The sequence below is a fragment of the Acanthopagrus latus genome, chromosome 5, assembly GCF_904848185.1.
Source record: "Acanthopagrus latus isolate v.2019 chromosome 5, fAcaLat1.1, whole genome shotgun sequence".
Lineage (NCBI taxonomy): Eukaryota > Metazoa > Chordata > Actinopteri > Spariformes > Sparidae > Acanthopagrus > Acanthopagrus latus.
The window spans coordinates 10,502,997-10,528,864 of NC_051043.1; the positions used below are offsets into that span (position 1 = coordinate 10,502,997).

At 42.8% G+C, this 25,868-nt stretch overlaps 2 protein-coding genes across 2 annotated transcripts in view; one reads left to right on the top strand and one right to left on the bottom strand.

The window, feature by feature from the left end:
• The first annotated feature begins 782 nt into the window (after positions 1-782).
• LOC119018912 (hyaluronan and proteoglycan link protein 1-like) lies at positions 783-9,050 on the top strand. The gene is made up of 4 exons (XM_037096938.1): positions 783-1,082; positions 5,778-6,122; positions 6,861-7,160; positions 7,379-9,050. The coding sequence occupies exons 1-4, from the start codon at positions 992-994 to the stop codon at positions 7,663-7,665; spliced, it is 1,023 nt and encodes a 340-aa protein (XP_036952833.1). The 5' UTR covers positions 783-991; the 3' UTR covers positions 7,666-9,050.
• A 2,209-nt stretch (positions 9,051-11,259) lies between these two features.
• Positions 11,260-25,868, bottom strand: part of LOC119019268 (versican core protein-like) — a 47,747-nt gene continuing 33,138 nt past the window's right edge. Inside the window, exons 6-12 of the mRNA XM_037097712.1 lie at positions 18,083-18,196; positions 17,818-17,931; positions 16,170-16,328; positions 15,828-15,910; positions 13,661-13,805; positions 13,386-13,568; positions 11,260-13,266 (exon numbers count right to left, since the gene is read on the bottom strand). Of these exons, the coding sequence (XP_036953607.1) occupies positions 13,109-13,266; positions 13,386-13,568; positions 13,661-13,805; positions 15,828-15,910; positions 16,170-16,328; positions 17,818-17,931; positions 18,083-18,196 (956 nt within the window). The 3' untranslated portion in view covers positions 11,260-13,108. The remainder of the gene's footprint in view (positions 13,267-13,385; positions 13,569-13,660; positions 13,806-15,827; positions 15,911-16,169; positions 16,329-17,817; positions 17,932-18,082; positions 18,197-25,868) is intronic.

Genomic DNA, 25,868 nt, shown 5'->3' on the forward strand with positions numbered 1-25,868 from the left:
ACATAGCGCCAATGTGTGTACAGAATAAATGCTCAAGGGCAAAGAAATAAAGGGAAGAGAGGAGAGAAGGATAGGAGGATACAGCAAAAGTATGACTTGAAGGTGCACCATCTGTATACATCATTTTTACGGTCCTTTTTACATGTTGTGGCCGTGTATCAAATGTACTTACAAGCCACCAAGGCTGCAAAGGGACTACACATCACTACTGCTGCAAGTGTGTGCGCATCTGTGAGCAAAGTGCCCAGGCCTGCATGAGAACAAAATTTAACTTATGGACATTCATTTCATTTGTGCAATGAAGCCTAATAAAGAGACTATAAATACTGAAATAATTAAATTGGGTGTGAGATCAGAATGAATCACAGTTAATCGAGTGGGAACATACCAAAGCTGCAAGTCATGGGCCAGTGGCTGAGGTGCAAAATAATACTTTCTATTTTACCATCATGTTTTACTCTGGTGAGGATAAATACATCTCAAATACCAGATTTCAGTGACATTACCTCACTAAGTTTCACTGTGTTGCAGTAATGTCAGGAATCATTGCAGCTTCACTCCCACCTCTTTCACTCTGTATAATCATCTGCAGGTTAATTGTCTGGGGTTTTGCTGTATCCCTCATTCTCCCAAGGGAGAAGAGGGAGTTGTTCTTAAATAATGTGGCAGAGGGGAGCCAGTATAGAGCTGTGCATGGTGATGGGCTGAGGGGTGGGGGGAGTGGTTTCAACCAATAAAAGGCACTTGTCTGGACCTCTGAGGAGCCCAAACTTTCCAGTAGCACCACAGGCGGCTGCTGCACAAAGGAAGACGGAAAGAGGGACAGTAGATGAATGAAAATTAAAATTTAAGAAAAATTCTTCAAGCTCACATTCGGCTCTCCTGAAATATTTTAAACTAAGTGCAGTTTTTTTTTCTTTTAAAGTTTTATATTTATATTTTTAATTGAAGAGGGCCCTTTGTGTAAAAAAAAAAAAAAAAAAAAGTAAAAATGACGAGTCTGCTGTGCATCACAATTATCTCCCTGGCCCTGACTGCCTGTGCAAACAGTCAGGAGACGAGCACTCCCCCACTGCCAACAGGTAAGGTTGAATTTGTTCAAATAGTTTGAGATTTAAGTATGTAGGTGCTTGTGCACCACTTTTATTTTGAATACGTGTGTGCATGTGTGTGCATGTGCAAAAGTGTTTCTGTGCATGGAGGAAAGAAAAAAAGAGTAAGCTGAGGATGAGCTGTGTAAGGAATCTGAGCTACCACAGCTCAGGCTTGTCTAACAACAGGGTCATTGTAGCAGTAGGTAACAGAGTGGTCTCTGGGGTAACACACAGACACAGTGTGACTCACCATTGACTCATTTACTTGCTGGATACAGACCGCCACAGCATGGACTGGCTGCTGAAAAACTGTCATTCACTGTGGCTCACTGCCTGTACTCATGAATGAGGACCACACCATTAATACTACTGGTATTCCCCCTTTAAATTGCTCATAGGCTAAAATTGCAGTGCTTTTTTTATTGGATGTAAATTCTTACTAGCCAAGAATTTCCCACAGAAAATATTTGACCTTTTGTCATTTTATCATCAAATCCCAAAAAGGATGTGTTATTAGAGCACCTGCGCTCCGTCATGAGGTTGTTATAATTCAAATCCACACCTGCTGACAGGATGACACACTGAGATGGCTGCCGCGACCGCGAGCTGCGAAATACCACAATAGATCTACCGCTGTGGTGAAAGGGAAAAAAAAACAGTGTCTGGCTGGCTCGCGCTCTCATGTTATATGAGTGATACTCAATGCACTTTCAGCAGCCCTGCGAGCTGACTCAGTAGATGTCAAATTAGGGGGTTTTCTTGGCTCTCTTTCCTCCCAGACAGGAGGAAATGGCTCGTCCGTGGGGAAAATCATTTCACTCTGGGAGGAGCTTTTTTTTCTAATCCAAACATTAAAACGGCTCCCACTGGCTGGTGATGGCGTTTGAATGCATATGTGCACGTAAGATTATACATCACGTCACTGTCTGCATTACATAATTGACTCGGCTCAGGCCAGCTAAATCATTGTTCCGTACAGTATAGCTTTTTATAACCCATGTGAGCAGCGTATTCTCTGCCTGTTCACGGGGCGTTGCCTGTCCTTATACCTACTGACTCACTCTGGCACTGGGAGCTTTTTGGAAATCCGCCACAGTAACAGGCACCCTGACAGGAGCGAAGTTAAGATTAACGACCCGCAGCCAAAACGTATAGCGCCCCATGCTGAACAGCAGCCAAATGACTCTGTTTTTCCCTTTGAGGTAATAGTCTGTTAAGTCTAATGCTTACTGTAGTTGTTGGTTACTGAGGCTTGGCCTGGCAGCTGGGGCTGGGTGGGAAAAAGAGCTTGGCTGGAAATGGTTGAGGCCTGGGGGCTAAGTAGGAGTCGGGATGCTGCTGGAGCCATGTTTGGTGCCGCTGCATTTGTGTTAATTCACAGACGACCCTGATGACAGTCTACTGTATATGTGTGCTGTGGATTATATATGTGCACCCCATGTGAGCTGAACACACCCACACTCCGTGTTTATGCTTGTTCTGCTTGACATGAAAGCAGGAAGGAGTTTATTGGAGCTGGTGTGTAGGAGTTGGCCCACTTGTGTTTGTCCCAGCTGTGCTTGTTAATAACAAACGCGCCAGCAGCAGAAGAGGGTAAAGCTGCGGGATGTTTTAAATCATCTCGTGACTTGCTGCTCCATCAGAGGGTGTGGCACAAACATGCTACGACTGCTCTCTGATGATTCCCGTCCTTAAAAGCGCAAATAACGCTCAGGGATTCAACAGCTTAATAAGCCTATTCTGTAGTTTTAGAATATATAGGTCACTGAGCCGACTTGGACCACTGCAATGTTGTTGTGAATTTACAGTTCTGTGTTACAATGGAGCAGATGGTTCCAATCACCCGCTAATGCAGCTTTTAACAGAGTGAGAGAGAATTGTGCTCGGTCATAAAATGGCAGTAGGTCTTGGCTGCAGCTGCGGAGCTTTTTTTTTTTTTTTTTTTTTTTTATTGTCGTGCACATGTGGTCGTTTACTTCTTTGCCGTGTTTTCATTCCCAGCTGCACTCCACAGAAAATTCAGATAGGATACGCACTGAATTATTTGACGACCCATTTTGATGTTAAATGTGACGATTTGGGGCCACCTTTGACCCCAGAGAAGCTTGTATAAATAGGATGTGGGTTGAGGTGTGACAAAGGAAAGCAAAGCTCCCCTCCCCTCCTGAAAGGCTAAGCACACACAACAGGCTGTTGCTTTATTAGTGTAGTGTGCCCCACATGGCCGGGGCCACAGTCTCCTATGGGACATGTGTCTGCTGGTAACTGCAGAAGCAGGAAGGAGTGCGGAAACCCTTTCAACAGGCCTGTGTTGTTACCTTCAAGGCTGCTTCAGAAAACGCGATACTTCGTTATTATGCTCTCATTTACTCATCTCGAAGTTATTAGGTCAGTATGTATACAGCAATTTGCAAAGCTCCATTCTCAGCATTATGTTGGCACCGCGATGTTCAATCAGTCCTTTCCTTCCGTCTTACACTTCAGGATAACAAACCACATCCAACAGCCAATTTTCCTCTCTGAACAATGTTTCCATATTAAATGTACAATGAACCCCTTCATCCTGTCTCCTCTAATGTCCAGAAATTTGGAAATGTCTGGGTATGAACGTCGGATTGCCTCACATCTGGTGAGCTAGCGTTGACGCCAACATCACCTTCACCTCTGCCAGGGCGTTTGAGGAACAGAATAGTCGTTCTAGGTTTCTCTGTTTTCAATCACACTTCATGCGACTGCTGCCCACGCAGAGAATTTACGAGGCACGGTGAAGCTGTGAGTCATTCCTCACAGAAGGGGCAAGGAGGAATCTCGTCCAGACTGCTTTAAAACTCCTCGCTGCTTTCGAAGACATTGGTAATTAGCAGCGGGGGAAAAAAAAGTGTGCTTCCCGAGCTCGTAAAATACCTGGCACGCCGTTGACCAGTCAAGAGGCGAGTGAGGCTACTGGGTGTGGTGGTGATTGGGTAATAGCCTCTGGGATATGAGAGGGTTTGCAGTCTAATGAAAGAAGAAGAATTGCAAGAAAAAAATAAAAAAATGGTAGAAAATTCTGCACGCGGCTTGACTGAAGGGTAGATTAGGTCTGTCAGCAGCGCTTCTGCTAATTAAATCCTTCTGCGGGAGAGCTCAATACTAATGATCTGAGAACCACTGAACAGAGTCCAGACACGTGTCTACTGTGTGGTTAGCGCCGAGGATTGGAGTCGTTTAGGCATGGGGTTGATTAGAAGTCGTTTCAGTGTCACTCCTCTGTATGCGCATGTGTGGGTAGGGGGGCAGATTATGGGGTGATCAGGGTGGATGGCAGCAATCCAGTGGCTCCACTTATTTCCTGTATTGCCCGTGTGGGAAATGTTCTCCCTGCTGAGGAGCCAGTGACAGCATTCTAGTCATGGCTCTGGTTATCCTGCACAAAGTGAGGCGCCTCAACACAGTGCTGGCATCCTCAGTCAGGAAGGAGAGGCACACTGGTTTAGACACAAATCAACCATGGTGAGTAAGTGGGAGGAAAATAAATCAGAGACAGAGCAGCTCAGGTTTTCTTTTTCTTTTTTTTTTCTTTACTGAATACAAGACAAGACTATACTCGAGGGACGGTCTTTGAACCTGAATTCAGTCACTAACTTCTTGGTTGCACAAGATTAATAGCCATGTCCACAGACCACTTACAGCTACAAAGCCAGTTGATTTCCTCATTAATGTAATTACCATATTATCTTACAAGCTCAGCTCTGCAGAGTTTGACTCCGCTTGCAAGGTTGGTTTTCCAAGGCTGTACCTGTGGTGGTGGGGGTCAGGGGCTGTGTACATCCATCCATCTGGCGCTTATTATTATTGCCTGGCACAGGCCACCCCTTGCTGGCTGGGGTCTTCTTAACTAAGCAAGCCCTGTGAGGTCTAAACATGGGGGTCAAGGAGATTGTGGGAACCCATGGGGAGACATAAATGACCTGCCGTTTTGAGTTATATGGTGGCCTAGTTTGGACAGAGAGTATGGCACAAAGGTGCGCGGCCTACGTGAGAGAAAAATTGAGGATGAGAGCTAGATTCTGTAAATCATTAACTCTATCATCGTCTTACAGTTTCTGTTATTCACTGCCTGACGTGCTTAAAACAAATCAGATGGAGCAGATGAAAGAAACGCCCTTCATTTTGAGGATCAATGCTGCGAATCAAAGGTTTTTTAAGTTCCAAGACTGACAAGAGCAGGGAGGAGGGACCAAAGAGGCCAATTAGCTCGAGGGGCTGGCTGGTGTCCAATACTGTATCTAATAAACCAAACAGGATAAACCCAGACTCTTTGATAGTTGTGTATGGGAGAATGCTCTTGACTCAGTAAGTGTGTGCATGTGTGGCAAAATATAACATATAGTTCCACACATGCAAAAACATGCAACTGAACAATTATGCACAAAAAAAAAAAAAAGACGGACCAATAAAGGAAGACTTTGGAAAAGTGGGGCACTTTTCCTTATTTGGTTTTTCTCAGAGTCTTTTACTGCATCGGTTTCATGCCAAGCAAAACTTTCTGGATGCAGTCTTTGGAATCCGAGCGCAGACTATAGCTCTAAATTATGCAAACATTACATCATATTTTCCTGTTTAAGTCCAAGTATCATAAGCTCAGTGACCAAACCATCAAGCCACAACAAGATCACATCATGTTTTTTTTCTCTTTTCCAGTTAGGGTTAAAGCTGAACTTGGTGGCAATGTCACCCTGCCCTGCTGGCTCCTGTCCAGGGACTCCATGTCCTTTGGTGGTGTTGGCATGCGAGTCAAATGGACCAAGGTGGCGGATGATGAAGCAATGAATGAGGATGTGCTGCTTTCAATGGGATTCCACAAGAAGACCTACGGAAGCTTCGAGAACCGCGTCTTTATGCAGGAGCAAGAAAATGAAGATGCCTCCTTGGTGATGACTGACGTTTCCAAGGATGACATGGGAAAATACCGCTGTGAGATCATCAACGGGTTTGAAGACACTGTCCACGAGATTATCTTGGAAGTGGAGGGTGATCTCACTGACGGTAAATGTCTTTCTTTTTTTTCATTTAGCTTATAGGAACGCCGTTACGTGTAAGCTCAGCAGCTGTAAAGACATTAGAAGCATGTCACCACTTATTGAACGTCCTTTTCCTGTTAAAATGAATAGGTCAGCATTCATCATCTCCCTCAGCAACATTTATGTTTCCAATCATTGGAAACATCCACATTTTCTCTTCTTGTGGGAAAAGGAATACAAAAGAAAAGACAGCTTGTGCTGATTTATTCAAACTGCTGTAATGATTCAGCCATGATGGCATTTGAACACTGTTCAATGCGGGTAACCAGAAACACGTTTTCAATCTTTTTTTTCAGTCACTATACTCACACATATGGCTTACTCATCAGATTTTATAATGACTATATTGTCTTCCTTTTAAAATGCACAACTCAAGCGCTGCAAGCGCTGTTCATGCAAGGGAGGGTTATTTACATATATAGACATGATTTCTGAGAGCTCGTCTAGAGACACACTAAATCACTGTAGAATGTTAGAGCTCTTCTGGATCACAGTGCAGTTCCCACCCACCTTTTGTTGATGGTTTTTCAAATGTGTGATGGATCAATCTGGGTGGAGGCTGAACACGCACACGTCATTTTTGGCAAAAGTAGAGTGAACGCAGTAATAATAACCTCGCGCTACTAAAATTTGCAACCATTTTTGGTAAAACTAAACATGGATCGAAAGGTCACATTCATTTATTCTCTTCATCCTCTCTCAGGTGTTGTGTTCCCATACTTCACAAGTAGGGGCCGCTACAGCATGACCTTCCAAGAGGCCGGGCAGGCCTGTTTGGACCAGAATGCCACGGTCGCCACCTACGATCAGCTGTTTGAGGCCTGGAAAGGTGGCCTTGATTGGTGCAATGCTGGCTGGCTGAATGATAGCACAGTGCAGTATCCCATCACCAACCCCAGAGCACCTTGTGGTGGCACCAACAGTGGTCCTGGCGTCAGGAACTATGGCCGTCGTGACAAACAGAGCCTCTTTGACGTGTTCTGCTTTGCCTCTGCACACAAGGGTGAGTTCATACATTTTCTTGATTCATTACTTTTTGCCATTTCAGAGTTCTTGTGTTGGGCTTGCCTCAGGAAACACAATGGTTTTGTTAAAAAATTGGCATGTATGACCTAGCTTAGTAGACCAAAGTTTAAACAAAGGAAATCCTGGCATCTGGTTGAGTGCTTCTGTCAAGAAGTATCTTCTTCTTACCGCCTGTTTTGCTTTCTCTGCTGTCAGGACATTTCTACTGGCTGGTCCAACCCGACAGGCTGACCTTTGACGAGGCTGTGCAGGCTTGCTTGGACGACGGTGCAGAGATCGCCAAGGTGGGGCAAATCTACGCCGCCTGGAAGCTTGAGGGCTACGATCGTTGCGATGCCGGCTGGTTGGCCGATGGAAGTGTCCGCTACCCCATCTCCAGGCCCCGCAAGAACTGCAGCCCAACCGAAGCTGCGGTGCGCTTTGTCGGATTCCCCGACAAAATGCAAAAGTCTTACGGCGTCTACTGCTTCAAGGAGCAGTGAGGCGGTAGATAAGAGTAGGGAAGCCATAACTACCAAAGAGCAGCAACAACCACAACCAGTCAAATTAACAATAAATCATACAGCTTTGGGTCTTATCTAGCATGAACTCAATACCCTTCTGAAACTGTGATAACCCCTTTTTAACGCCTAAAGAAAAAATCAAATACTGTACATCTTACATCCATATGCAATGAATGACAGCATATTTTGTAGCCATTAAGTTTTGTTTTCTTCAGTTGTGCATTCGTTAATTTTACATAGACTGTTGGGGAAACAGGCAACAGAGTTAATGTATGAGTGACGTGACAGAGACAAGAACTTGAAGGTCGTGAGACACCGTCTAAGTTCGGTTTGTCCTCCACAGAATGATCAGATGTGTGACGTTCAGGATTTTGAACAGTCATGCTCATGCGCAGATGATATTTGCTGCTTTACAATGTATCTTAAGAACAAAATCATCACGTATGCATTTATCAAGTATCACATCAATGGAAGAACTTTGATTACAGTGTCATAAACATAACTTGGCTACCAGCGTTGAGCCACAGATGTATGCATGTCATATTGCAGTAAGTATTCACCTAGTTCCCACTCCAACCAGGGATGAAGCTCCTTTTCACGTCATTTCCAGAGAGGTGTTTAGGAGCTGAGATCAAATTTACTGTTTAACAAGAAAATGAATGTAATTGTTTTGATGGACTGTGACCTACTCTGCATTGATAACTCCCACTAGATCACCTCTTCATTTTTACTATTGTCAACTTTCGTTTGTTTTAACAAAATGTTTTATGTTGTTCTTTTTATTTTTTTTTTATTTTTTATTTTTTTACCTTTTTAATGATATTTGTCACTATAGTTTACATGTTGATAGTCTTCTAGAGAAAAGAAGAAATAAATGCAAATTCTAGATTTTAGACATCTTGGCACATTAAAACATTTCAGCAAGACGGTGAATGCAGAATAAGTAAAGATTTCCCCCTTTGCCCTGATGATAACCTTTTACCAGAACATAATCCTGACTGTATAACAGTTGTAGCAATTCCTTATCATAGATATCTAATGTTACAGTAGTTATGAGTACATCTAAACAATGTATGGGCTGAAATCTGCTTAGAGTGCAGTGTCACAAATTCTTACTGAGGTTATCTGTTGTAAATGGTACATTTCCACTGACATTTCCATTGATGCTCACTTATGCTCCTGAATAAGGATTCAGTGACAGTCATACTGCAGGGACTTGGTCTGAAAATGTGTTTATGAATACCAGCAAAACCAAACAACAACAAAAAAGTCCAAGTTGCCTATGGACTACAGTGAGCATGTGTTTTCAGAGTCAGAGCCATAAAACAGAGTCCTTTCTAGACATCAGATTAAAAAAAAAAAAAGATATTTTGTGTTTTGCTTTTTGTTGCATTATCCCTTTATATGTTTTTCTTAACCCTTGGCACTGACATATGGTACTTACTGCAGGTTACATGTGGTATGTTTGGTGATGCATTGTCTGTTCAAGCAAAACTTAAAAATGTCTGTTACACGAGTCAACACTTGTGCATGAAACAAAAAGAGGTGAAGGTATTTTTGTATCTTATCGCCATGTAACTTTTTCAACAACGCAGATTGAAATAAAGAATACAACCTTCAAATCATTTCTGTCCCTGTTTCACCAATAAACCTTTTTTTTGGTTCTACTGGAACTTAATCAACATATACTATGTGGAGATACAGAGGTTTAAGAGGAGATTTAGACGGTATTGTTTGAGCTGCCATGGCCAGGCGCCATGTATCTGGCATGAGCCCATGTCGCTGAAAAGACTTAAGATTAGACCCTCCTTACATTTATTCATTCTTTGGCATTTTTTAAATTCAGTGCCAGGCTTCCAGCCCACCCCTATGTTAGACAAAGGGAACAGTATTACAGTCTTAATGAGTGCTTGTGGGAATGCATGGGAATGGGGTCAGATTTAGGTTGATACAGCAGTGAAATGCTGATGTCAAATTCTCCCAAAAAAAACCTTAAAAATAACAATACTATTAAACACTTAGTATATAAGTACCTGAACATTTGTTTTTGCACACTAGTGGCACAAAGAAAGTGTTTCTTTGTCTCTGTTTTTGTGTGTTTATGCTGGAAGCACGCAGTGAAATTAAGGAGAAATTGCGGGAAAGCTATTGCCTCGCTGAGAACTGATTAAATACTGAACATCTAATTTGGATTGCCTCTGTGGTTTCAACTAATCAAATGTTTTGTACCGAATTTCAGAAAAGTCTGATCATGCCAGCATCCCAAATGCTTGTCACTCAAAGGCTAAGTTAACATGACAGGTAAATAGCAGGGTGACCAGGGTATGGGCACTCTGTATCAGACTAGACAGAGTCTGAGGCGCCTGTCAAGCCCAAGGAGCTTTCAGGAAGAGCCTGGCTGCATTTCCTTTCCAAAACAAACCTAGAAAGCTTGTTAAATCCCAGAGACCTGAGCTGAGAGGTCTCGGTTTTTCCACTGATCACCCCTGAGCCATCTGCATTTCATGAGGCAAGCATGCAGGTCTTTTACTCTTGCTGGGGCATCCAGGAGCAGCCTTTAATCACGAGCCACGTCTGCTCTAATGACAGAGTGGGCACTCGCAGTGAAAACCACAGCAACCCCAACGTACACAAAGATTACATCGAGCAATGTTGTTACCCTGATAATAGCGCTTTGTGCTGTATGGCAGTTGCCAATGTGAACTGTTTTTTAAGGAGGTGCTCTGGGAATAGTGGTGAGTTGTATAATGTACTAAAACAGCTTCATGTTTTTCACAAAATGGAATTAATCCGCTTCCTGTATGCACTGACATGTAGGCACAAGAAGCATTTTACATTCAAGAGGAGCCGCCTACATGCTATTGACTAAAAGAATATTGTGTGCAGGTACACAGTTCTGCAGAATCAGTCATTTTCAGCATGTGCTTCACATTTCATTAATCCAGTTCATACGCCACATCCTTGCTATAATTCATCGTGCTGTTTTCTGTCTGCTCCCCCTGAATGTACTGTCTGTCTACCAAGCGGCTTGAAGAGCATGTCTGATGGTTTTTCAGAAGTGGCTGATGCACGTGTAAGACACAGTTGAAAATGGGACTTTGGCATGATGTTGTACAGTGAGAATGTAATTAATACTTTTCAGTGTGAATTCTTTACATTATGTGTAGAGTTTCCATGAGCTGTAAAACCTTTATGGAAGGTATTAAATATGCGCCCTTTTCCATGGTACTGAGCGGAGAAAAACTCAAAGTTTATGGTTTAGTCTGATAGCACTACCTGCTGGTGAAACTACTGCAGTACTCACTCGACGCAGAATCTTATCTTATGGAAGGGGATCTGACAACAGGGACATTTTCCAAACCGGCAAGGAAGGCATGCTGTTTAAAGGTTACTAACTAAAGACTCTCTGTTACAAACTCAGAGGGAACCACATCTGGAGATAACCTACACAAACATAAGGAGAACATGCACAACGCCATAAACCGTTCCCAATGCCTTTCGTAGAATTTCCGTAAAAAGTCCACTTTTAATATTATTAGTATATAATATTCATATATTTTATTTCTTTGGTGATTTAAAGCAGGAGAAAAAAACTGTTTGATTTCATTAAAAAAAACACCCCAGACATTCACATTGTAAAATTAAAAAAAAAAACAAAAAAAAACAACAGACTGTTATAAATATAAAATGATATTATATGCACATGAAGGCTAGAACACACACAGAGACATTCACAGGCAGACAAAACAAACACATTTTTCCATTTTAAAAAAATGATTTAGACACGTGAAACCATCCACATTTTGTTAATGTTACTAAATAACATTATTGCAGCTGATGGGGCCTTAAAGACGTAACAAAACAAAAAAAAAAAGATGTTAAATCTGTTGTATTGTTGAGTTTTCCCATCTTCAATGCATTCCATTTAGACAGTCTGGGACCGTGGCTGGTCTCCTGTTGTACATACAATAAAAATCAATGCAGAGCACTGTAAGGCCAGTATGACAGCATCATCTTTTACCTGTGAGTATAAAACAAGTAAGGAGATCAAGAGCAGCTTGAAAATAAATTATATGCATCTCTGCCTAAACAGCCGTTACGTTCAAGTCTTTTTGAGTGTTTCACAAAATACATTCTCTCGATGGCTAATTCCAATTGACCACAATGACAAAAGTTAGATGTGCAGAAGAAAAGCGTTACCTTGGAAACCATCACAAGCTACATCACAACTGCCACAGATGAGAGCAAAACTCTTTGGTGTGTAATTATGAACAGCATTACAGCTATTGTAAAGGCGCTGTAGCAGTTAATTGTAAGTCATGCATGGAGCACACGTGAGCAGAAAACACAGGCCACTTGAGCCACACTTCCCTTCTTCCTTTTTTTAAAATCGATGATGGACACTGGTTTCCATCAGTGAATAAAGGCTTTGTCGGTAAATTGTTAGAGAGCAGTCTCTCATATTAAATTGCAAAATGTCATTAAAAAAAAGAAAAATAACAGAAAATGATCTCTGTAGAAATCTACCCATGAACATTTATCTTGACAGGACATTGACAATATCCAGTGACAGGTGGAGCTAATGACAGGTGGTAATTTGGGAATTTGAAAGCTGCCACTACAAAGAAAGTCTCCAACAGTTAAATGAGTGATTTGGTGAAATTTCCCCATATGCTGGAATTTGAGTAATGATTACTAGCAAAGCTATGAAATCACGCTTCGGAGTGTGATTTGTGCCTCTGCTGAATAGCTTTTAAAGATTGGAGGAAGACTATAAAGGTTCACTGCCTCCGTTGTATTCTAAGGAGACAAACTTGGATTTTTTGACATAGAATAAACACATTTAAAAATCTGAGGACTTCAATATATATGCATATGCATGCATGCTCATTAAAATGAAGTCCAGCTTAAAACAGCACGACAACATAATTGATTCCTTTACATAACATAAGCGCTATAATTTCACAACAGGCTTTTTTTTTCTCTATGAATAAGGAACACTTGTGGTGATTTTAAATAGCACAGTCGGTGTACCAAAGTATTAGACAGCGATCATGACTGGTATTATTTGATAAGCTGAGGACAAAAGAGAAATCTTCAACTGTTTAAAAAAAAAAAAAAAAAAAAGAATGATGAGTGTATTTTTTGCTTTTCCAGTAGCCAGCTGAAATTATTTCATCCACGTTGGCAGTGTTATACAACAGTGCCCCTTGATAAGAAAAGTCACGTATCAACATCTCTCTAAAAGGCACTTCATAAGATTCCATCGTCCTCCAAAATGCAAGAAAACTGCATGTTGTCCTCTTGGTTTCTTTGATGAGTTTTCTCTTGTGCTTTTCCTTTGAGAACCCTTTTCCTCTTTTCACACAAGCATTAGCCATGTGTTCTCGTCTCGGGGAGGCTGTGCCACTTTACGTGGCCATCACTGTCTCTTCCGCTTATGTTCAGTCCTGTCTCTCCTTCCTCTGTAGAGCGGATGCTGAAAGCGGACGGGCTCCTCTGGCCATCTCTTGAAGTTGTTGATGCTGTAGAGACTATTGTGTTGATGTCGTCTGATGAAGGTCCTCTGATAGCCTGATGCTGTCAGAGAAAAATCACATATTAGATCTAAAACACTGATAGTGTTTATCAGAGTGATATACAGTAGGAGACACGCAGAACAATGTGTATCCATTGAGAGCAGCTTTTGCTATACTTACGATTCATACAGGAAATTTTGGGGGTATCCCATTGTCCATTCCCTCGACAACGGATAGTTGGGACATGCCTCTGAATAAAGCCTGTCCGGCACTGATACCTCACCAGTGAGTTGATCTCGTATCTCTCACGCTTCTTGCCAAAGGTACGTGCATTCTCCACCAGAGGGGGCTGGCTGCAGGCCACTACGAAACAGTAACAATATTATCAAAGTAAGAAATGTGTATCTTCTCTTTTCCAAATTCATGCATTGAGCTCATTTTAGCAGTATCTGTACCTGTTCCCTTCTTGCAGGTGAAGGTGAGGTGGTAGTTGCATGGAACATCATTCCACTGGCCGTCCTCATGCCATATCATCACAACACAGTCCTCGCCAGAAGTGAAGAAGCTGTCAGGCTGGTTGGGCCTCCAGTTTTCATATTGCTGAAACAAGAGCAAAGTGTAAAAAACAAGACATTATGACAGGTGTGATCTTCTATAGAGCACCCTTTAAAAAAATAAAAATAAATAAATAAACAAAACACAAACTAATTTTAGAACTAGTATTGATCTGTCATGTTTAGTCTGCATGACAAAGTGCATGACATCACACTGGAGACACCAATGGGATAAATACAGTACATGTATTGTTATCACCCATCTCCCTCTACAGAAGGGATTTATGCTGGTTGGCTGCAGATTTCTGTCCCTGTTTTTTAATTAATAGCCACAAGAGGGAGCAACAGTATATTACTGGCAACCAAATTCAACTATTGGAGACCCCATCAGTTCAGTTCAGTTCAGTTCAGCTCAGCTCTGAGAAACCCATGCAGGCTCTGTATGACAGACACAAGGCAAATTAACCAATACATTTACAAAATGGGTAAATGAACTATATTGAGGTAAGGGCCAGCCACATTACTACGGTGACAATCTCACATTAAGCCACAGAATGAGTGGGAAAGATTTCTTAAGAAGTTTGAGACTCATTAAGGTCACATTTGTATGATAGACATGATTAGCATCAAGTAAATGCCACAGGTTTTAAAGGGCTTTGTGATGATGGAAAACTATGTCATGTCATTACATCACACTGTCCGCATGCCTATCATTATATGAGTAATTCTGCAGGCAAAAGAACTCACACACAAAAACACACAATGTCCGATGTATATTGACACTTTGATAACAATATACACACAGCTGTAATGCTGTGGGGCATTCAACCAGGAATAGATGCTACCTGCAGTCTTTCAGCACATTCTAGGTTCAAACAGTGTCTTCAAATTTGTGAGCCCCCCCCCCCCCGCCTCCAATCGTACCCTGAGGCTCTGCTACTCTGTCATTATGGTTAGCAAACACACCGACTTCCTGCTCAGCTCACTTCAAGTTAACAAATGGGTGACCCATCAGCTGCACAGCAGGCCTGCATCCTCCTCAAAATACCCAAACAAACTTTGAACACCCACCCACACGCACACACACACACGCACACAGGCACACAACAAAATATACACTAACTTGGGTGTTTCAGCGCCACTATGATCAATATTGATACATTTTCTTTAGTTATTCCATGTGTGAATATGACACACTTGTTGAAAAGTAGTTTTATTTATGTATGTATTGGTGGTGACCACCCACCCAGGCCCCCCGGTCTGCTTCTATCTAGTTTTTTTCTTCGAGCACAGGTGCTGTCCATCTGTGTGTCTGAATGCCTGGTGGCCCCTTCCCCCGGTCGGCTGCCTGTTGGCCGGGCCCTCTGATGCATGTGGGGGCTGAAGGGGGACCATACCTGTCTACGCCTGCCAAACTCCCCTCTACACAGCGTCACTCACACCCTCATCACCCCTCAATCTTTCAGCTGAGGAAGGGGCTCCATAGGCGTCCTGTGCTTATCTTTTAACCCCCTGGCTGTCTCTATGTTTCCCCTATCTCTTTTCCTGGAGGTCTGTCTTTGAAGTGAGGACATCTATCTGTTCAACACGGATACACATGGTAATTAGCCACTTTCCTGTCTAGTGAGGAATATCTTCAGCAGCTACAACAACAACAAAAGCAAACACCCTCCTACTTACCGTTTGTGCTGTTTTATAAACACTGATTTTTTATCAACAGTGTGCATTTTTCTTTCTTTCCTTGCCTATCTGTCATCATCGAAATGCAATCTTTTCTTATGTTGTTGCAGCTATTGGTTTAATGCACTGGACTTACTCTTATTTAAAATATTCAGTCTTGCCTTACAGCATCTTCTACATCAGATTTATTACCAAAGCAGTCACCCATTAGGGTGTAGCAATATGAGGCAGAGGAGAGTACGTCATGAGAAAGTCACCACAGCCCCTGAAAAAAACGGCTCTCCCTAGATGACTCTATCTGCCATCTGCATTTTTTTCCCAAATATTTACACTGTCTCTGTGCCATGTTTGTTAAGACAAAAATATGTGAGAAAACAACCTATCTTACCATAGGGCTGCCGTCAGTCCAGCGGAAGTCACTGTCAAACATCTTATCATTCAAGCCAATCCACTGGTAGTCCTGTCCAAGACCTAGCATTCAGGGTAGAGTGAAACAGCAAATTACGTCTCTTTGTTGCCATGTGTCCTTTTTAGGACTGTTCAGTTACAGAAAGTGCAAGAGGGAGAGAAAGATGGCAGTGGGATTTACTATGCCTGTATCACTGCAATGCATTTCCAGCAAGCTGATGTGGCTTTAAGGTAGCTTCAATCTTATCATGCAGATTTCATAAAAACTTCAACACAATCCCGTACTTATGATTGATTATTTATGATAATGAGCTTTTCTTACGGTTGACAAACTGTTGCTCCTCGTGGGTGATGATGCTGGTTAGATGAGCCCCCTGCATGCGACATTCTCTCTCTGCTGTGTCCCAGTTTCTTCTGTTGGGGAAGTACTTGTAGCAGTGGCCCTGAAACTTGTGCCAGCCATAGTCACAAGTTTCTGTATCTGATGGGACAGAAAGCAACAGGGAATGAGGTATAAATGAGTTATAAATAAATGAAATGCATTAACCTTTTCCAAAGATAAACCTTTGGCTTTTACCTGTCATCAATTTCAACTATTTGCATCAAAACCTGAATATTCACGACATAATTTTATCTACTGCATCTACAGTACTACCACCTGAGAGTAATGACCCTGAAGGCCTTCTGTTATCTCTGACAACCATCTCTAATCAAGGGAGGGGGAACAAGATGATGGATTGGTCCCTAGAGCTTCTAACATCAGCATTTTAATGATGTGTGAATGAAACAGAAATTTGAAGATGATTATTCTTCTCAAATTTCTTCACAGGTATTCACACACGCAAAACCGAATCGGTACGTGAAGATTCTTACGCAAAGTGAGACAAGATCCTGAGTGTTGTGGATCAAATTTATGTCAAACCCAGAAAATTAAGAGGTGAGTGATTTAAATTAGGTTTGGGTTAAAGTCCAGAGCGAGGTGTTAAAGCGGGTACTTTATGCTCGACCAACAGTCTTTGTTCTATATGTGTGTGTACCAGCATAACATCCCTCCTTAATCCAGCTGCCAAATTTAAAAAGAGAAAAAAAAGGAAAAAAGAGGCAGAGTCCTTCTCTGGGCTGTTCCTCTCCAAGTTACTTTTTCTCCCTGTCTCCTGGCAACACTCTCTAGGACAGCAGCTGTGTCTGAATACACAATCTGGGTGTGAGTCACTGATGATGAGTGATCCCGACAAAATTTAGGGTGTAGACATTGGTCAAGAGAAATCAGCCAAGGCGTATGATGCCCTGGGTTCAACACACTTCAGATGAAAGTGGTTTGCAACTGGGAAAAGTACATTTATGAGGGTATGGGAAGTTTGGATTATCTTTCCAAAAGTTCCTCATGTATATGAATCCACCAAAGTACTCAGCAATGTCAGTCTAATGTATGGATGGAATGATCAAAAAGTGACTTGGTGGCTAGCATACCTGCCTTGGAGTGTACACCACATCTGACATGACAGTAAAAACTGAATATCTAAAATAAGTTACATGGAAAATGTTTCAACAGTCTGAAACGTGGAAACTAAAGCTCGAGGATGGAGTCATCGATGCATTATCAGACAGGACGCACCTTCAGGCAATGCAAAAACAGACTGGAAAAAAATGATTGCAGTGCTGACATAAATGTGGTGTTTATAACTCAGCTAAAGTTCGGGAGAAACATTAGGCAGTACTCTTTGTTTTCTGATTTATTTCCCAGGGACTCAGGTGAGTGATTACATTACACTGTCTAAACACATTATCAAATGCAAGAGCGGCAAATGTTTATTCTATCATGTAACATTTTAATCATTTAAACTGAGTTTAGACAGGTTAGATAGATGGTCGGAGCCAGTTACAACACTAATGAAATGGAGAGTTTGTATTACTGAATCGGAATACTCAGAGAGAAGTACGGGAAGGAATCCATGATAATAACCGCTTACCCTCCTCACAGTACAGCCCGGAGTAGCTTGGGAGGCAAACACATGTGAAGAACGCAATCCCATCGACACATGTACCTCCATTGCGGCAAGGATTGGATTGGCATTCATCAATATCTACAGAAGAAACAAACATAATGAATGACAAAAAAACCAAAATGCTTGTCCCTACTACATTTAAACTAGTCTCTCATTTATTTGATGATTCTTGCATTAACATGAAGGCTGTGGGATACTCTGAGAGAAATATTATTACACAGTATCCTACCTATTTCACAGCGTTCACCACCATATCCAGGAGCACAGCTGCATGTGTGGATGCTGCCTCTCTTGAAGCAAGATCCTCCATTCAGACAAATGTTCTCTGAGCATGAGTGAATTTCTGTTTAGAGATTGAAAAAAGCAAAACAAAAGTTTTTTTTTTTTTTTTTAATGCAAACAGATGTTCAGTTTACGCATTTTGTTGTATTCAATAGAAAAATTTGAAAAAGCAAAACTACCTTGAATTTCAACAGTCTCGCCAATGATGGTGTGCCCTAAATCATGTCCTGCGTCAGGTAGCACCGTTGTTTCCTCCCCTCTTCGTGGTGGTTCCCCTCCAGTGACTGAGGGCGTTGCAGTTTTAACACTGTCCAGTTTGTCATCCTCCTCCGAAAAGGAAGATGATGGAGTGGTGGCGACGGATGCAACTGACACTGCCAAGCTTTGTGCTAGAGCTTGTGTCGTTGTAAACACTGTATGGGTCCCTGTGGGTATTTCAGTGTAAGGAGAGACATCACCCTCGAGTTTGCTGACAACTTCCTCTTTCCAAGAGGTGCTAACAACACTAGTGGACTCCATCTTTGACGGTGTGGTAGCATCAACCTTGAATACAGTCTGGATTTCATCCGGGTAGAGGGACTGTTCTTCCATACTGTCGACCTTTGGTTGTGTTGTTGTCATAATTTCTCCAGACACACTCTCAGAGCTGACAGACCCATTTTCAGGTCCACTGCTAAGGACAGAGGGTGACTTAGTTGCGGCAGACAGAAGCACTGAGGTGATGTTTTCAGCCTCATCAATATTCAGCCTAACAGTGCTTGCTGTGGTCATGCTTTCTTCTGAGCTACTGCTGCTGAGTGAACCACTCTCAGAACTAGACGAGGATGCTGCACTGACGGTAGCTGAGGCAGAAGGCAAGAAAGTGATAGCTGCTGCTGATACTACAGGTGACTTGGTTGCCTTTTCTTCTGAGCCACCTTTAGCACTGGTCACTGAATGACTCTCAGATGTTTGAGGGACAATAGGTGGTATAGTACTGAACACTACGGCTTTTCTTTTTGATGCAGTATTATTGATTTGTGGAGCATTTGCTTCAAGCAAGGGGTCTGGGGAGTCATAATCTGGGGTATCTGAATCTCCATAATTATAATCAGGATATGGTTCAGTCATTGCACCACTTGAAACCTGATCAATAGTGGGTTCAACTTCAGCTACATAAGGAGAGGCAGCAGGCACTGTAGTCTGGTTTGTTTCATGACTTGCAAACACAGGGTGAGTTGTGGTCAGTGAAATATCTTGAGAAGAGTGATCAGAGGGAGGGCGGTGTGTTAGTGCAATCTCTGACCTGGCTTGTTCAAATGACTTTTGGGGAGTTGTTAGGAGTTGTACAGGGGAAACTGTTGCAACATACTGGACCATGACATCAGGCTGTGTTGGCAATAAGGCTTCATCTGTAGGACCTGAAGTTATTGCAGCATCAGTAGACGTTATAAGGACGTCACTCTCTTTTGTGCTGCTTTCAGCATCAGATGAAATTTCATTGTTTATAGGTGCCTGACTTGGTGTTTCAGCTGTCTTATCTTCTGACATGGTTGCAATTCCAGTCTGGGGAGTCACATCAATAGGTTCAAGGTGCTGGTCTGACTCCTCACTGGGCAACATGGGGCTGGTTGTGGCCAACACAATTTTCTCAGAGGAGATTTCAATGTGGGGATGATGAGTGAATGTTATCTCAGACCTGGCCTGTTGGAAGGACACCCCAGATGGTGTTGTATCTGGTTCTGGGACAAAGGTGGTGACAAACTTAACAATCACATCAGGTTTTGAAGTGATATGGTCCCTTATGCTCTCTCCATGTGCTGGGGTTGATGTTGCGCCATTGGTAGGGGATGAAACTGTTTCTGACAATGACGTTTGCTCTACCTCTGGGGTTACTACACTTCTATGAATTTCTTCTTTTTGAGTGATAATGGAAGGTTTATCTGTGCTGAATAGAGAAGATACTGGAGTGGCTACTGTCTTTCCACTCTCATATGTCACTGTCTTAGGTGATGCAGTTATGATATCTGAGATCTCACTCCCAGAGCCCTCCATAATCACAACATCTGTGTTACTTGCCACTGAAAGTTTATCAGTACTGTAGGGAGAAGTGGATGTGACAGTTGGCTTCCTAGTACTATAGAGACTGGAAGCAACACTCGATACAGCTATTTCAGTTTTGCCAGTGCCAGGTTCAGGTGGGGTAGCTGACAGTGTTACTGGTCTAGCTGTTAGTGATGAAAAAGTTTGGTCACTTGAGATGTCTATATCAGTAATGTCTGACACAGAAGTGACAGAGGGTTTCATTGTTTCTTTTTCAACTGTGTTGACCATATATTCCTCACTGGACACTGGACTGACTGAGCTGATCTCTGTTGTTTCAGTTAAGGTAAGGTTAGAGGGCAAAGATGTGGAGGCAGCGACCTCAGTAACAGAGTCATTGACATTATCAGTGTCCTCATCTGATAAATCCTTTGTTATGAGCTCTGGAACTGGTTTGGTCTGAGTCTCAACAGTAAAAACTGTATGTGGTGTAGTTAAATCAAATGTTTCTTCAGAGCTTGACTTTGTAGACAGCGTACTAGCTGGGGTAGCATGGGGTGTGGATGGGACTGTCTCTTCACTGGATGTCTCCATACGAGCAATATCTTCCACAGTTGATGGCTCTGAAGTGGTGACTAAATATTGAGAGGATGTTGAGGTAATTGACGAATCAATGGCTGAGGTCACATGTATAGTTACAGGTGTAGGAGAAAGGAAAGTGGCACTATCAGTCCCGGAGCCCTCTGAATCTTCTGTTACTCCAAACGTTTGTGTCATTGTAACTGCCGTGACACCCCCAACCTCCTCTGTCTGGATTGTTGGGTAAAATGACGAAGAAGCAACTATGGAGATAGTATCTGCATCAATAATAGTATCATCTTTGGTAATGAGTTCAAGTGTTGGGTTACCTTCCCTTACACTTTCTGTAACTGCAGACAACAGCTCATCTTCATCTTTCACACCCTCTGTGAATATGATGGGCGTTGATGGTTTAGACACATGTAGGACCATGGTAGGTGTTTGTTCAGTCAAGTCAGTTTTAGCTTGGCTGCTACTGGGAGTGATGATCACGACCTGCTGGTCTGTAACACTATGATATACAATGGAGGGAATGGGGGTAGACATCAATGTGAACCCATCTTGTTTATGTTCACTGCTGGAGCTAACTGTGGTGAGGTCGACTGTAGTGTGGTCACTAACTGAAGCGCCAATTGTATGAGGGGACAAAGTTGTGGAGGAGGATTCTGTTATGTGATCCGCTTCAGTGACATCATTTTTGCCAGCGCTAGAAACAGGAGGCTCTGTTACGTGCAAAGTGGTGGGGCTTTCTGTATCTGGAGTCATTTTACTATCCTGAGAGGAAACTTGCTCATCAGAGGTTGGTGTAACTGAAACAAAGGTTTCGGTTTCACCTGTTGCCTCTCTGAATGTGACGGTCTCCATCCCTGATAGCTTTGAGGTGAATATCGCAGTCGTTTGGTCACTAGTACTCTCTTCCTCTGCCAAATTAAGGGCTGAGCTTGGTGTGGATTTTTCACTTGCAGCTATAGTTGTGTTAACTTCTTGTGCAGATGTGACAGAATACACTATTGTTATGTTTGGCTTCTCAGTGCTGTATAGAGAAGAAGCTGCACTTACAGCAGATTTTGGAGTATCAGATATATCTCTATCACGAAATGCTGTTGTTGTTTCAGGTTTCTCTGTGCTGAACACTGAAGACACTGTGGCATCCATTTTAGTGAGGACATCAGTGTTACGGTCACCTGAATCATATTCCTCTGTATGCACTGAGCTTGTATCTGTGGAGGGAGCACTACCAGTGCGCATTTCAGAAGATGTTGTTGGCTTCTCAGTGCTATAAAGTGAAGAAGCTGGAGTGCCAGTAGGTTTTTGCGTAATAACATTGTCAGTGGCCACTTTATTTGTTTGGTCACTGGAGCTTTCCTCAGTGACAGCAACATCACTGGAGGGCAAAGTGACTGGTTTTGTAGAAGCAAGAGTAGTGGACATCACAGGTGAACTTGTGACTGGTACAAAGGTAGTTGACCCATCAACAAATTCAACACCTGAACCGTCATCATCATCTCCAGAGCCATCTGTATGCCCACTTCCAGACTCAGTAAGGTAAACCTCAGTGCTTGTCATGTGTGGAGACAGGGTTGGTGACATCAGTTCTTTGGTAAATGGTGTACTGTGTGAGTAAGCTGAGGATGCAGCATTCTCATCTGTCTCAGTCTCATCTGTTGCCACAGAAAATTCATCCTGGGGTATTGTGGTAGTCTCAGTGGATGACTCTACACCAGATCCTTCTGGACTTGAATCAAAATCATCCGATGAGTTTTCCATGTCAATGAAAGTAGAGGTTTCTTTTGAGGTATATAGTGTGACCCGGGGGATGACCACGTGTTGAGATGGGCCTAGTGTGTAGGGACTTCGTGTGACAATTAAGAAATCTCGATCACTGGAACTTTGTTCCTCAGCAAATGTGGATGTAATGGATGGGCTGAATGTGGTTGTTGCTGTCGTTCTTTGTTCAACAGATGGTTGCTCGTCCGGTGTTGGTGTTGTTAGGTGAGTTACATCTGTGTATGCAGCTGTGGCTGAGAACTCTGCTTCCTTGGAATCACCACTTCCAGATGCATCTGCTGTCATTGTGATAATTGTGGTGGAGACTAATGATTTTTCAGCCTGACTTGTGGAGGTTGGTTTCTCAGTACTGAAGAGTGATGAAGCTGTTGGAAAAGTGGATTGTGATTTTTCACTTGTTTGAGTTTCAGGTGATCCTGTGACTGATGGGGACTCTGTGCTGAACATTGAAAATACAGAAGTTGCTGTGATGAGTGATTCTTCAGTCAAAACACCTGTGCCGTCTCCGGAACCTTCAGTATTTGTGGGAAAGAGGATTGATGCTGTTTCAGGGCTGAAAGTTGATGCACTGATGGAGGGCACAGACTCTACCATTGTAGGCTGACTGCTAATGTCGTCCTCCACAATATTTTCAACAGTGGATGAGGAAACAGAGGCTGTAATTGAAGAAATTGTAACTGAGCTTGATTGTGTCTCATCAGAAACTGGAGAAATTGATGGCTGTCCTGTAAGCGATGGAACTTTTGTCTCATCTGTTTCAAGGCTTTCTGTGGTTCCAGGTGACCTTGCTGTTGGTGCGTCAGTGGTATAGAAAGAAGTTGTACTTGTCACAGAAGAGGCCTGAGTGAACATGTCTGTGGTTTTATCACCTGAGCCAGCGTCCTCTGTCGAAGTGAGAATGGAAGATAGCTCTGTCTTATCAGTGATGGGAGAGACTGAGGGCATGTCCGTCTGACCAGTGGCTGCACTGACTTCTGTAACTGGCTGTGCTGTTGGTGTCTCTGTGCTAAACAATGAGGAGGCTGATGGAGTTTTAGCATCTTCGGTGGAAACCTCAGAAGTCTGTTTTACTGGGCTCTCATCATCTGTTGCTGTGAAAGTAGATCCTGACTCTACTGTTACTGATGATTTCTCAGTCTGACTGGTGGTTTCAGTCTTTTGCACTTCTGGTGACACTGAGCTTGGTTTCTCAGTGCTGAAAAGTAATGAAGCTCTTGGAACAGCAGGTTTTGATGTTTCACTTGTTTGAGTTTCAGGTGATCCTGTGACTGATGGGGACTCTGTACTGAACATTGAAGATACAGAAGTTGTTGTAATGAGTGATTCTTCTGTCAGAAAGCCAGTGCTATCTCCGGAACCTTCAGTGTTTGTGGAAAAGAGGATTTCAGGGCTGAAAGTTGATTCACTGATAGAGGGCACAGACTCTACCATTGTAGGCTCACTGCTAATGTCGTCCTCCAAAATATCTGTAACAGTGGGTGAGGAAACAGAGGCTGTGATTGGAGACATTGTAACTGAGCTTGATTGTGTCTCATCAGAAACTGGAGAAATTGATGGCTGTCCTGTAAGTGATGGAACTTTTGTCTCGTCTGTTTCAAGGATTTCTGTGGCTCCAGGTGACCTTGCTGTTGGTGCGTCAGTAGTATAGAAAGATGTACTTGTCACAGAAGAGGCCTGAGTGAACATGTCTGGGGTTTGATCACCTGAGCCAACGTCCTCTGTCGAAGTGAGAATGGAAGATAGCTCTGTCTTATCAGTGATGGGAGAGATTGAGGGCATGTCTGTCTGACCAGTGGCTGCACTGACTTGTGTAACTGGCTGTGCTGTTGGTGTCTCTGTGCTAAACAATGAGGAGGCTGTTGAAGCTTTAGCGTCTTTGGTGGAAACCTCAGAAGTCTGTTTTTCTGAGCTCTCTTCAACTGTTGTTGGGAAAGTAGATCCTGACTCTACTGTTACTGATGATTTCTCAGTCTGACTGGTGGTTGCAGTCTTTTGCGCTTCTGGTGATACTGAGCTTGGTTTCTCAGTACTGAAGGGTAATGAAGCTGTTGGAACAGCAGGTTTTGATGTTTCACTTGTTTGAGTTTCAGGTGATCCTGTGACTGATGGGGACTCTGTACTGACCATTGAAGATACAGAAGTTGCTGTGATGAGTGATTCTTCAGTCAGAAAGCCAGTGTTATCTCCGGAACCTTCAGTATTTGTGGAAAAGAGGATTGATGCTGTTTCAGGGCTGAAAGTTGTTGCGCTGATGGAGGGCACAGACTCTACCATTGTAGGCTCACTGCTAATGTCGTCCTCCACAATTTCTTTAACAGTGGATGAGGAAAGAGAGGCTGTAATTGGGGACATTGTAACTGAGCTTGATTGTGTCTCATCAGAAACTGAAGAAATTGATGGCTGTCTTGTAAGTGATGGAACTTTTGTCTCATCTGTTTCAAGGCTTTTTGTGGTTCCAGGTGACTTTGCTGTTGGTGCGTCAGTAGTATAAAAAGAAGATGTACTTGTCACAGAAGAGGCCTGAGTGAACATGTCTGTGGTTTTATCACCTGAGCCAACGTCCTCTGTCGAAGTGAGAATGGAAGATAGCTCTGTCTTATCAGTGATGGGAGAGATTGAGGGCATGTCTGTCTGACCAGTGGCTGCACTGACTTGTGTAACTGGCTGTGCTGTTGGTGTCTCTGTGCTAAACAATGAGGAGGCTGCTGGAGTTTTAGCGTCTTCGGTTGAAACCTCAGAAGTCTGTTTTTCTGAGCTCTCTTCAACTGTTGTTGGGAAAGTAGATCCTGACTCTACTGTTACTGATGATGTTTCAGTCTGACTGGTGGTTGCAGTCTTTTGCACTTCTGGTGATACTGAGCTTGGTTTCTCAGTACTGAAGAGTGATGAAGCTGTTGCAACAGCAGGTTTTGATGTTTCACTTGTTTGAGTTTCAGGTGATCCTGTGACTGATGGGGACTCTGTACTGAACATTGAAGATACAGACGTTGCTGTGATGAGTGATTCTTCTGTCAGAAGGCCAGTGCTATCTCCAGAACCTTCAGTGTTTGTGGAAAATAGGATTTCAGGGCTGAAAGTTGATGCACTAATGGAGGACACAGACTCCACCATTGTAGGCTCACTGCTAAAGTCGTCCTCCAAAATATCTGTAACAGTGGGTGAGGAAACAGAGGCTGTGATTGGAGACATTGTAATTGTGCTTGATTGTGTCTCATCAGAAACTGGAGAAATTGATGGCTGTCCTGTAAGTGATGGAACTTTTGTCTCATCTGTTTCAAGGCTTTTTGTGGTTCCAGGTGACCTTGCTGTTGGTGCGTCAGTAGTATAGAAAGAAGATGTACTTG

Coding starts and splice junctions, on each gene's coding strand:
- LOC119018912 (XM_037096938.1), top strand. CDS start 992: ATGACGAGTCTGCTGTGCATCACAATTATCTCCCTGGCCCTGACTGCC. Junction 6,123..6,860: donor GGAGGGTGATCTCACTGACG/GTAAATGTCTTT, acceptor ATCCTCTCTCAG/GTGTTGTGTTCCCATACTTC. Junction 7,161..7,378: donor CTTTGCCTCTGCACACAAGG/GTGAGTTCATAC, acceptor CTCTGCTGTCAG/GACATTTCTACTGGCTGGTC.